This window comes from Zophobas morio, unplaced genomic scaffold (genome assembly GCF_036711695.1).
Source record: "Zophobas morio isolate AGI-343-1 ecotype UQ-CSIRO unplaced genomic scaffold, CSIRO_AGI_Zmor_V1 ptg000026l, whole genome shotgun sequence".
Classification (NCBI taxonomy): domain Eukaryota; kingdom Metazoa; phylum Arthropoda; class Insecta; order Coleoptera; family Tenebrionidae; genus Zophobas; species Zophobas morio.
Window position 1 is genome coordinate 13553009 of NW_026972131.1, and position 11908 is coordinate 13564916.

At 35.1% G+C, this 11908-nt stretch overlaps 1 protein-coding gene across 1 annotated transcript; it reads right to left on the reverse strand.

The window, feature by feature from the left end:
* Nucleotides 1-17: 17 nt before the first annotated feature.
* On the reverse strand, nucleotides 18-7574 carry LOC135136746 (sodium channel protein Nach). The gene is made up of 7 exons (XM_064066200.1): nucleotides 7408-7574; nucleotides 7162-7362; nucleotides 6715-7111; nucleotides 6245-6657; nucleotides 483-580; nucleotides 173-435; nucleotides 18-115 (listed from the first exon to the last, which is right to left on the reverse strand). The coding sequence occupies exons 1-7, from the start codon at nucleotides 7572-7574 to the stop codon at nucleotides 35-37; spliced, it is 1620 nt and encodes a 539-aa protein (XP_063922270.1). The 3' UTR covers nucleotides 18-34.
* Between the last annotated feature and the right edge of the window lie 4334 nt (nucleotides 7575-11908).

An 11908-nucleotide genomic window follows, 5' to 3' on the forward strand; every position in this document is an offset into this window, starting at 1 on the left:
TTGTCAAGTATTGTAATGTGACAGACTTAATAAATTAATTAATAAATTCTATTCCAAAGGGGGGGAGGATTTTTTCGGATGGGTTCCACTTGGTTTTAGTCAAAGGTGCCACTTTCTACAACACAAAAAAAATAAAAACGTTTTTTAGTACTAGTTACTCGGTACTAACTACGTTGTTGTACAAATTTTCTTTGTAGTACCCTTTTGCCACTTCATTGATCCCGTTTCCGGGAAAAGGGTCAAAACAACAATACGGTCGCAAACTCAAATCGTAGTCCTCGGGTCTCTTCGTACTTTCTTCGTAGCGAATTTTCTCCAGTTCGCGTCGTTCTTTCACAACCATACAACAAGCTCTGATTGTAAAGTAGTACAAAATTTCGACTCCAGAAAGCAAACTGAACCCCAAAAAAAGACCCGCGATGCCACCAAACGACACTTAAACGACAAAATTAATAAAATAGAGTGTTAAACTACAAATTTACCGAGTAAGTCAACCCAGCCAAACAACACCTCGCGTTTGTAGCGCACCATGGGCCAAGAAACAAATCGTGCTTCCATTTGGTTAACACCATCGCCAGTCCTACAATTTTATTATCACGATGATACTTAAGTAAAAGAGAGACGCTAGCCACCTGAACGTGCTCGCTGCGCTCGCTTTCTAAGGGTGTGTTTTTTAAATTCTAGAGAGTTATTATTATAACTGAACCCAAATAACTTTTCTGAGACTCCTTGAGACTAAATTCAAAAAAAGAGCGTTTAGAATGCGAGCGCAGCGAGCACGTTCAGGTATAATTTAAACAATTTTGCGTTGGTGTTCCTGAGAAGTTAAATTATTAAGAAATGTTTTTTTGTTATTGAAATTTTAACAATGTGAAACATTCTGATTGCTTCAAGTTTCTTATTGTGACAAAATGGCTATGTATATTAAGAAAAAAATGGGAAAACTTAGCCCCGCCCACCCGCCCCATCTCAATCGTGATGATTTTTTTTATTCGTTGTCAGACTGAGGGATGGAGCGTAATTGCAAACTCCACACTTTCTTACAAAAAATTACAATTTTAGTTTTTGGTATCTTGTTCTGAAAGGAAGAGTACGTATAATAAGAAAAAAACAAAATATAAGTACCGCCCACCCACCCTATCCCAATTGTGACGACTTTTTATTCGTCGTGAGTCAAAAGGGCAAAGCTTCATTGCAAAATTCATATTTGTCTACAAAAATTTAACATTTTAAACTTGTTTAAAAAGTAACAATAATCTTAAAAATTTTAAGGAACTTCCGGGGGTACTAATGATCCTAGAAATGGCAGAAATTTTTGACTCTATAAAACTCCTAGTAATTCTCAAAGTGTTCAAAATTTCCATAGATTGGAAAGACTCTAAATAGTCAAAACAAGATTTTAAAGGCTCTAAAGGACTCTAAGGGGTCAAAAGCTAAAATTCTGTTTCGAATGCTTGAAAAATTCTAAAGGTTCTAGAGAAATTCCAAAAAGTCACAGATTCTAAAACTTGTAAAAATCGTTTTTCAAATTCCAAAGACTTTAAAGAAAACAAAAATCTCAAAGACCTAAAATTCGTAAAGATTGGAAAAATGCTATCTTTAATTTTTATAGATCCTAAAAGCGCTGAAGGCCGTGAACACCCTAATTATTATCTAATAAATCTTGGAGACTGTAAAGATTCCAGAGATTTCAAAAATTGCAAAGATTTAGACTCAAGATCTACAAATTTTAGAAAATCTAAAAAAATTTAGAAAGTATGGGAAAATTGGAACCTGATAATTTTAGAAATTTTGGAAAATGTGGAAATTCTGGTCATTTTGTGCACTTCCCAAAAATTAAAATAAAATAAAAAAATATTAAGTCTCAAAATTTCGAAAGTTTACACAATCTTAAGATTGTAGGTATTTTAAAAATTCCAAAGTTTCCAAATATTTGAAATATTAAAAGGTTTCAAACCTTTCAAAAATTCTAAAGACTCGACACATTCTAAAAATCTTAAAGTTTTCATACACTAGAATAATTTAAAGACTTCGCAATTTTTCGAATTGAATTTCTCGAGTTTTCAATTTTTAGTAATTTTTCGTTTCAGTTTTTTATTTATTCTTTATTTTTGCAATTTTTCAATGTTCCGATTTTATAATTTATTGTTTTTTCAATTTTTTGTTTCGTCAATTCAGACAGACGGAAACGGGAGACCACTTTTTTCGTCCTTTTTCGTCCTTTTCGTCCTGTTTGGTAGTTTTCGTCCTTTTGGTCCTTTTCGTCCTGTTTCTTCCTTTTCGTCCTTTTTGGTCCTTTTCGTCCTTTTTGGTCCTTTTCGTCCTTTTTGGTCCTTTTCGTCCTCTTTGGTCCTTTTCGTCCTTTGTCGTTCTTTTCGTCCTGTTTCTTCTTTTTCGTCCTTTTTGGCCCTTTTCGTTCTTTTCGTCCTTTTCGTCTTTTTGGTCGTTTTCGTCCTTTTCGTCCTGTTTCTTCCTTTTCGTCCTTTTTGTCCCTTCTCGTCCTTTTCGTCCTGTTTCTTCCTTTTCGTCCTATTTCGTCCTTTTCATCCTTTTCGTCCTGTTTCGTCCTTATTCGCCTTTTCGTACTGTTCTGTCCTTTTTGTCTTTTTTGTCTTTTTCGTCATTTTTCGTCCTTTTTGGTCTTTTTCGTCCTTTTCGTCCTTTTTGTTCCTTTGTCGTCCTTTTCGTCCTGATTCTTCCTTTTCGTCCTTTTCGTTTTTTTTGGTCCTTTTCGTCCTTTTCATGCTGTTTGGCCCTTTTTGTTCTTTTGTCCTTTTAGTCTTTTCAGTCGTTTTCGTCCTTTTTGGTCCTTTGTCGTCCTTTTCGTCCTGTTTCTTCCTTTTCGTCCTTTTCGTTCTTTTTGGTCGTTTTCGTCCTTTTCGTCCTCTTTGGTCCTTTTCGTCCTTTGTCGTTCTTTTCGTCCTGTTTCTTCCTTTTCGTCCTTTTTGGCCCTTTTCGTCCTTTTCGTCCTTTTCGTCTCTTTGGTCGTTTCCGTCTTTTCGTCTTATTTCTTCTTTTTCGTCCTATTTCGTTATTTTCATCCTTTTCGTCCTTTTTCGTCCTCTTCGTCTTTTTTCGGCCTTTTTCGTGCTGTTCGTCCTTTTCGTCCTTTTTGGTCGTGTTCGTCCTTTTGGTCCTTTTCATCCTTTGTCGTTCTTTTCGTCCTGTTTCTTCCTTTTCGTCCTTTTTGGCCCTTTTCGTCCTTTTCGTCTTTTTCGTCTTTTTGGTCGTTTTCGTCCTTTTCGTCCTGTTTCTTCCTTTTCGTCCTATTTCATCCTTTTCATCCTTATCGTCCTGTTTCGTCCTTATTCGCCCTTTTCGTCCTTTTTCGTCCTTTTTCGCCCTTTTTAGTCTTTTTCGTCCTTTTCGTCCTTATTGGTTTTTTGTCGTCCTTTTCGTCTTTGTTGGTCCTTTTCGTCCTTGGTTGTTCTTTTCGTCCTGTTTCTTACTTTTCGTCCTTTCCGTCCTTTTTGGTCCTTTTCGTCCTTTTTGGTGCTTTTCGTCCTTTTCGTCCTCTTTGGCACTTTTCGTCCTTCGTCCTTGTCGTCCTTTTTGGTCGTTTTCGTCCTTTTCGTCCTTTTTCGCTCTTATCGTCCTTTTTCGTCCTTTTCGTCCTATTTCGTCCTTTTCATCCTTATCGTCCTGTTTCGTCCTTATTCGCCCTTTTCGTTCTTTTTCGTCCTTTTTCGCCCTTTGTAGTCTTTTTCGTCCTTTTCGTCCTTTGTGGTTTTTTGTCGTCCTTTTCGTCTTTGTTGGTCCTTTTCGTCCTTTGTTGTTCTTTTCGCCCTGTTTCTTACTTTTCATCCTTTCCGTCCTTTTTGGTCCTTTTCGTCCTTTTTGGTCCTTCTCGTCCTTTTTGGTCCTTTTCGTCCTTTTCGTCCTCTTTGGCACTTTTCGTCCTTCTTCGTCCTTGTCGTCCTTTTTGGTCGTTTTCGTCCTTTTTCGTCCTTATTCGTCCTTATTGTCCTTTTCGTCCTTTTTGGTCTTTTTCGTCCTTTTTGGTCTTTTTCGTCCCTTTTGGTCTTTGTCGTCCTTTTTGGTCCTTTTCGTCCTTTTCGTCCTGTTTCTATAAATTATAAAAATCGGTCGAAGGCTATTTCAACAGAACTTCCCTCGCCTCTGAAGTGCACCCAAATAAATCCCACTTTTTCGAAAAATTAGATATTTTTTTGCAATTTTTGTTTTCTAATAACTCTATAAAGTAAAAGTGGTCCCACAGCTTTTTTTACTTGAATTTTTCAATTCTTCATTCTTTCATTTTTTTCTTCCTTAATTTTTTTCAATTTCAGATTTTTCTAGTTTTCAACTTTTGAATTTTTCAATTTATAGACTGCAATTTTTCAAATTGAATTTCTCGAGTTTTCAATTTTTAATTTTTCCGTTAGTAATTTTTCGTTTGTTTTTTATTTATTCTTTATTTTTGCAATTTTTCAATGTTCCGATTTTATAATTTATTGTTTTTTTTATTTTTTGTTTCGTCAATTCAAACAGACGGAAACGAGAGACCACTTTTTTCGTCCTTTTTCGTTCTTTTCGTCTTGTTTGGTAGTTTTCGTCCTTTTCATCCTTTTTCGTCCTTTTCGTCTTGTTTTCGTGCTTTTCATCCTGTTTCGTCCTTTTTAGTCCTTTTTCGCCTTTTTCGTCATTTTGGCCGTTTTCGTCCTGTTTCGTCCTTTTTCGTCCTTTTTCATCCTTTTCGTCCTCTTTGGTCGTGTTCGTCCTTTTGGTCCTTTTTGTCCTGTTTCTTCTTTTTCGTCCTTTTCGTCCTTTTTGGTCTTTTTCGTCCTTTTCGTCCCCTTTGGTCCTTTTCGTCCTTTGTCGTTCTTTTCGTCCTGTTTCTTCCTTTTCGTCCTTTTTGGCCTTTTTCGACCTTTTCGTCCTGCTTCTTCCTTTTCGTCCAATTTCATCCTTTTCATCCTTTTCGTCCTTTTTTGTCCTTATCGTCCTTTTTCGTCCTCTTCGTCTTTTTTCGGCATTTTTCGTGCTGTTCGTCCTGTTTCGTTCTTTTCATCCTTTTCGTCCTTTTTGGTCCTTTTTCGTCCTGTTTCTTCCTTTTCGTCCTTTTCGTCCTTTTTGGTCCTTTTCGTCCTTTTCATTCTCCTTGGTCCTTTTCGTCCTGTTTCTTCCTTTTCGTCCTTTTTGTCCTTTTCGTCCTTTTTGGTCCTTTTCGTCCTGTTTCGTCCTTTTCCTCCTCTTCCTATAAATTATAAAAATCGGTCGAAGGTTATTTCAACGGAACTTCCCTCGCCTCTGAAGTGCACCCAAATAAATCCCATTTTTTCGAAAAATTACATAAGTTTTGGAATTTTTGTTTTCTGATAACTCTATGAAGTAAAATCCAGCAGTGTAAATAACGGTCCCACAGCTTTTTTGACTTAAATTTTTCAGTTCTTCAATCATTTTTTTGTTCTTTAATTTTTTCGATTTCAGATTTTTCTAGTTTTCAACTTTTGAATTTTTCAATTTATAGACTTTACAATTTTTCGAACTGAATTTTTCGAGTTTTCGATTTCTAATTTTTCCATTTGCAATTTTTCGTTTCAGTTTTTTCTTTTCTCTATTTTTACAATTTTCAATGTTCCGATTTGTTGTTTTTTCAATTTTTCGTTTCGTCAATTTTTCCATTTGCAATTTTTCAGTTCTTCTTTACTACAATTTTGCAATATTTCTTCGACTTTTCAGTTTTAAATTTTCCAGTTTTCCGATGTTCCAAATTTCGGACGTTTCAATTTTTAGATTTTGCAGTTTTTATATTTGAAATTTCACGAGTTTTGAATTTTGAATTTTTATATTTTTCAATTTTTCATTAATTTCAAGAAAGTAGAAGTTATTCTATGTGACTTATGTACATAAAGAAAAAAAACAAAGATTAAACCCCACCCACCCACCCGATCTAAATTGTGATCGAGGCGGGTGGGTGGGGCTTAATTAGACCGAGAGGCGGAGTTTAATTGTGACACCAAAATTTCTCTAGAAAATTCCAGTTTTTTAAAAACATATTTCATATGGTAATTTCTTGTAGAGAAATGAGGATTTTGCAGCTAAACTCCACCCTTCAACTCATAATGAATAAAAAATTCATCACAATTGAGAAGGGGTGGGTGGGCGGGGCTTATATTTTGTCTATTTTCTCTTAATATACGAAGTCTTTTTTTCCAACAAGAAACTGAAAACATGTCCAACATCCTGTTGTTGAAAGAAAACTACATACTAAAAAAAAATAAAATAGTTCGAGAAAAATTACTTTTCTGATAACTTCTCCACTTCGTAGACGGTGTTAAAGCACCCCAAATGGCAGTCGCAGTGATCCACATTTTTGATACTTTTCAAGTTGTCGTGGATGCACACCCATTGCTCGACCGTGCAGTGTCGATACTGTCCCATCTGTGGGTAAAAATGTGGAATACATTTACAAAGTCGCATGGAGTTGTCCATCCTGCACTGACTATTGCACCCAGTGATGGTATAAATATCGTCGATCTGTAACTTCGTTTCGTCCGGAAAAACACAGTGTCTTTGTTTAACAGACAACTGTCTAGTGTCATCAGTTGTGTAAGTTTGTTTGACCGAAAAAGCGATTTTGTTCACTTTGTAGTCCCATACGTGCTGGGGTTGGGTATCTAAACCCACGAGCTCGTCGGAATTGAGGATGTAAATCTGAAACGGGTTGATTAAGACTTTTTTTTTGTTTAGTTTCAGGAAAAAAATAATTACAGGCATGTTAATTAGCGCGCCCTTGACGCTAAACTTGAGGGACCACTTCGGGTCGGTTTCCTTGATGTAGTGAATATGAAAAGGTTGAATATTTTCGTTGTTCCAGGGAATTTTTTTTTCGTAGTGTCGAGAATTGAAAGTGTAGCAGAACCCGGTTTCGGTAAAAACGGGAAAGAAGTGGCTGCAACAGTCGATCTCGTATGACTTGAATTCGCAGCTGTCGAAAATTTCCTGGCATCGATTCATTAACTCAAAAGCTACTTGTTTCAAGTCAAAATTCACCCGATTGTCACTAGTTGTTGGAATTTCGTGCCTGAAAGATTCGACACTGTCGTACGACAAAGTTGTAAGTCGCTCCAAAAACTTTGCAGAAAATTCTGATTTATTTGCAAAATTCCTAAAAAAGTCACTGAATAAAAGTAGCGATAGAAACGCGATTCGACGTACGTTTCGTAGTACTGTTCTATTCGCGACAAACTGTACGGTACTTCCTGACATACCGTGATGGCCGGAAACGGTACCTTCCAGTTATGAAAATCCGTGTCTAACCCAGTTATCGTGGGATTAGTCTGGAATTTATCCCAGAGACTTACGATAATCACAGCTGTAGCCACAGCCCCAATAGCAACACAAGAAAACCACATGAACCTAGAAAACGTTATTATTCGTCCTGGAAATGTTAATTTTGCTCACTTTTCCAGGAAGGGTCTCCCATTTTCGGCAATATATCGAACTCCGTGGAGAGTCGAGTGTTCGAAAAATAATTTAGTTTGCACTTTTAAGCTTGTGGCGAAATCCTTGTGCAGCTGAACGAGATTTTTCAGGCGCTTTTTCGGCTGTGTTTTAATTTTTATTGTCATGTTTGCTTTAAGGAGCTTTCGTGTCTGCATGGATACTGTTAACATGGAAGGATTGTTGCGTGCTCTGTCGATATTATTATATCACAAGTACACAATAGGAGATAATGTGAAAAAGATAAAATCAGAAACGATTTAGATCTATTGATTTAAAAATAATGGAAAAAGGCAGTGTCGGATTGAGGGCATGGAGGTCCATTTTTCCACAATTTACAACATGAAATATAACAATTTTTAGTTTTTTTTTATATACCTAATCTTTTCACGACAATATATTTAAAACGTTTAAAATGGTAAATTTTCGTCAGGAAACATCGATTCTACAAGTAAGCTCCGCCCCTCTGTCTGACAACGAATGTAAAATTCATCATAATTGAGATTTGCTTAATTTTTCCTTAACATATATAGTTTCCTTTCAACAACATGTTACCTAAAAACATGTTTCACATAATAGTTTTTTGTAGAGAAATAAGCATTTTGCTATAAAAAAATCATCAGAATTAAGACAGGGTGGGTGGGCGGGGCTTATATTTTGCCTTTTTTTTTATATACATAGCCGTCTTTTCACAACAAGAAACTTAAAGCAGATATGACTTCTGCAGCCCGAAATCTACAAGAAAATGTATTTAGTGAAATTTGGAAAATTTTGTTGAAAATTGGTCGAAAATTGGGCAGATTTTGCATATTTTTGAATAATTCAAAGGACGATTCTGGAAAAACCATTCGAGTTTTGGAAGAAATGAAAACGGATATGACTTCTGCGCCCCGAAATCTACAAGAAAATGTATTTAGTGAAACTTCGAAAATTTTGTTGAAAATTGGTCGAAAATTGGGCGAATTTTACATATTTTTGAATATTTCAAAGGACGATTCTGGAAAAACCATTCGACTTATCGAAGAAATGAAAGCGGATATGACTTCAGCGACCCGAAATCTACAAGAAAATGTATTTAGTGAAATTTCGAAAATTTTGTTGAAAATTGGTCGAAAATTGGGCGGATTTTACATATTTTTGAATATTTCAAAGGACGATTCTGGAAATACCATTCGAGTTATGGAAGAAATGAAAGCGGATATGACTTCAGCGGCCCGATATCTACAAGAAAATGTATTTAGTAAAATTTCGAAAATTTTGTTGAAAATTGGTCGAAAATTGGGCGGATTTTGCATATTTTTCAATATTTCAAAGGACGATTCTGGAACAACCATTGGAGTTATCAAAGAAATGGAAGCGGATATGACTTCTGCGGCCCGAAATCTACAAGAAAATGTATTTAGTGAAATTTCGAAAATTTTGTTGAAAATTGGTCGAAAATTGGGCGAATTTTGCATATTTTTGAATATTTCAAAGGACGATTCTGGAAAAACCATTCGAATTATGGAAGAACTGAAAGCGGATATGACTTCTGCGGCCCGAAATCTAGAAGAAAATGTATTTAGTGAAATTTCGAAAATTTTGTTGAAAATTGGTCGAAAATTGGGCGGATTTTTCATATTTTTGAATATTTCAAAGGACGATTCTGGAAATACCATTCGAGTTATGGAAGAAATGAAAGCGGATATGACTTCTGCGGCCCCAAATCTACAAGAAAATGTATAAAGTGAAATTTCGAAAATTTTGTTGAAAATTGGGCGGATTTTGCATATTTTTCAATATTTCAAAGGACGATTCTGGAAAAACCATTGGAGTTATCAAAGAAATGGAAGCGGATATGACTTCTGCGGCCCGAAATCTACAAGAAAATGTATTTAGTGAAATTTCGAAAATTTTGTTGAAAATTGGTGGAAAATTGGGGGAATTTTGCAGATTTTTGGATATTTCAAAGGACGATTCTGGAAAAACCATTCGAGTTATCTAAGAAATGAAAGCGGAAATGACTTCTGCGGCTCGAAATCTACAAGAAAATGTATTTAGTGAAATTTCGTAAATTTTGTTGAAAATTGGTCGAAAATTCGGCGTATTTTGCATATTTTTTAATGTTTCAAAATACGATTCTGGAAAAACCATTCGAGTTATGGAAGAAATGAAAGCGGATATGACTTCTGCGGCCCGAAATCTACAAGAAAATGTATTTAGTGAAATTTCAAAATTTTGTTGAAAATTGGTCGAAAATTGGGCGAATTTTGCATATTTTTGAATATTTCAAAATACGATTTTGGAAAAACTATTCGAGTTATGGAAGAAATGAAAGCGGATATGACTTCTGCGGATCGAAATCTACAAGAAAATATATTTAGCAAAATTTCGAAAATTTTGTTGAAAATTGGTCGAAAATTGGGCGAATTTTACATATTTTTGAATATTTCAAAGGACGGTTCTGGAAAAAACATTGGAGTTATCGAAGAAATGAAGGCGGATATGACTTCTGCGGCCCGAAATCTACAAGAAAATGTATTTAGTGAAATTTCGAAAATTTTGTTGAAAATTGGTCGAAAATCGGGCGAATTTTGCATATTTTTGAATGTTTCAAAATACGATTCTGGAAAAACCATACGAGTTATGGAAGAAATGAAAGCGGATATGACTTCTGCGGCCCGAAATCTACAAGAAAATGTATTTAGTGAAATTTCGAAAATTTTGTTGAAAATTGGTCGATAATTGGGCATATTTTGCATATTTTTCAATGTTTCAAACGACGATTCTGGAAAAACCATTCGATTTATCGAAGAAGTGAAAGCGGATATGACTTCTGCGGCCCGTAATCTACAAGAAAATGTATTTGGTGAAATTTCGAAAATTTTGTTGAAAATTGGGCAAAGATTGGGCGAATTTTGCATATTTTTGAATATTTCAAAGGACGATTCTGGAAAAACCATTGGAGTTATCGAAGAAATGAAAGCGGATATGACTTCTGCGGCCCGAAATCTACAATAAAATGTATTTAGTGAAATTTCGAAAATTTTGTTGAAAATTGGTCGAAAATTGGGCGGGCGGATTTTGCATATTTTTGAATATTTCAAAGGACGATTGTGGAAAAACCATTGGAGTTATCGGAGATATGAAAACGGATATGACTTTTACGGCCCGAAATCTACAAGAAAATGTGTTTAGTGAAATTTCGAAAATTTTGTTGAAAATTGATCGAAAATTGGGCGAATTTTGCGTATTTTTTAATATTTCAAAGCACGATTGTGGAAAAACCATTCGAGTAATGGAAGAAATGAAAGCGGATATGACTTCTGCGGCCCGAAATCTACAAGAAAATGTATTAAGTGAAATTTCGAAAATTTTGTTGAAAATTGGTCGCAAATTGGGCGAATTTTGCATATTTTTTAATATTTCAAAGGAAGATTCTGGAAAAACCATAGGAGTTATCGAAGAAATGAAAGTGGATATGACTTTTGCGGCCCGAAATCTACAAGAAAATGTATTTAGTGAAATTTCGAAAATTTTGTTGAAAATTGGTCGAAAAGTGGGCGAATTTTGCATATTTTTGAATATTTCAAAGGACGATTCTGGAAAAACCATTGGAGTTATCGAAGAAATGAAAGCGGATATGACTTCTGCGGCCCGAAATCTACAAGAAAATGTATTTAGTGAAATTTCGAAAATTTTGTTGAAAATAGGTCGAAGATTGGGCGGATTTTGCATATTTTTCAATGTTTCCAAGGACGATTCTGGAAAAACCATTCGAGTTATCGAAGAAGTGAAAGCGGAAATGACTTCTGCGGCCCGAAATTTACAAGAAAATGTATTTAGTGAAATTTCGAAAATTTTGTTGAACACTGGTCAAAAATTGGGCGAATCTAGCATATTTTTGAATATTTCAAAGGACGATTCTGGAAAAACCATTCGAGTTATCGAAGAAATGAAAGCGGATCAGACTTCTACGGCCCGAAATCTACAAAAAAATGTATTTAGTGAAATTTCGAAAATTTTGTTGAAATTTGGTCGAAAATTGCATATTTTTGAATATTTCAAAGGACGATTCTGGAAAAACCATTCGACTTATCGAAGAAATGAAAGCGGATATGACTTCTGCGGCCCGAAATCCACAAGAAAATGTATTTAGTAAAATTTTGTTGAAAATTGGTCGAAAATTGAGCGATTTTGCATATTTTTTAATATTTCAAAAGACGATTCTAGAAAAACCATTCGAATTATCGAAGAAATGAAGGCAGATATAACTTCAGCGGCCCGAAATCTACAAGAAAATGTATTTAGTGAAATTTCGAAAATTTTGTTGAAAATTGGTTGAAAATTGGGCGAATTTTGCATATTTTTGAATATTTCAAAAGACGATTCTGGAAAACCTATTGGAGTTATCGAAGAAATGAAAGCGGATATGACTTCTGCGGCTCGAAATCTACAAGAAAATGTATTTAGTGAAATTTCG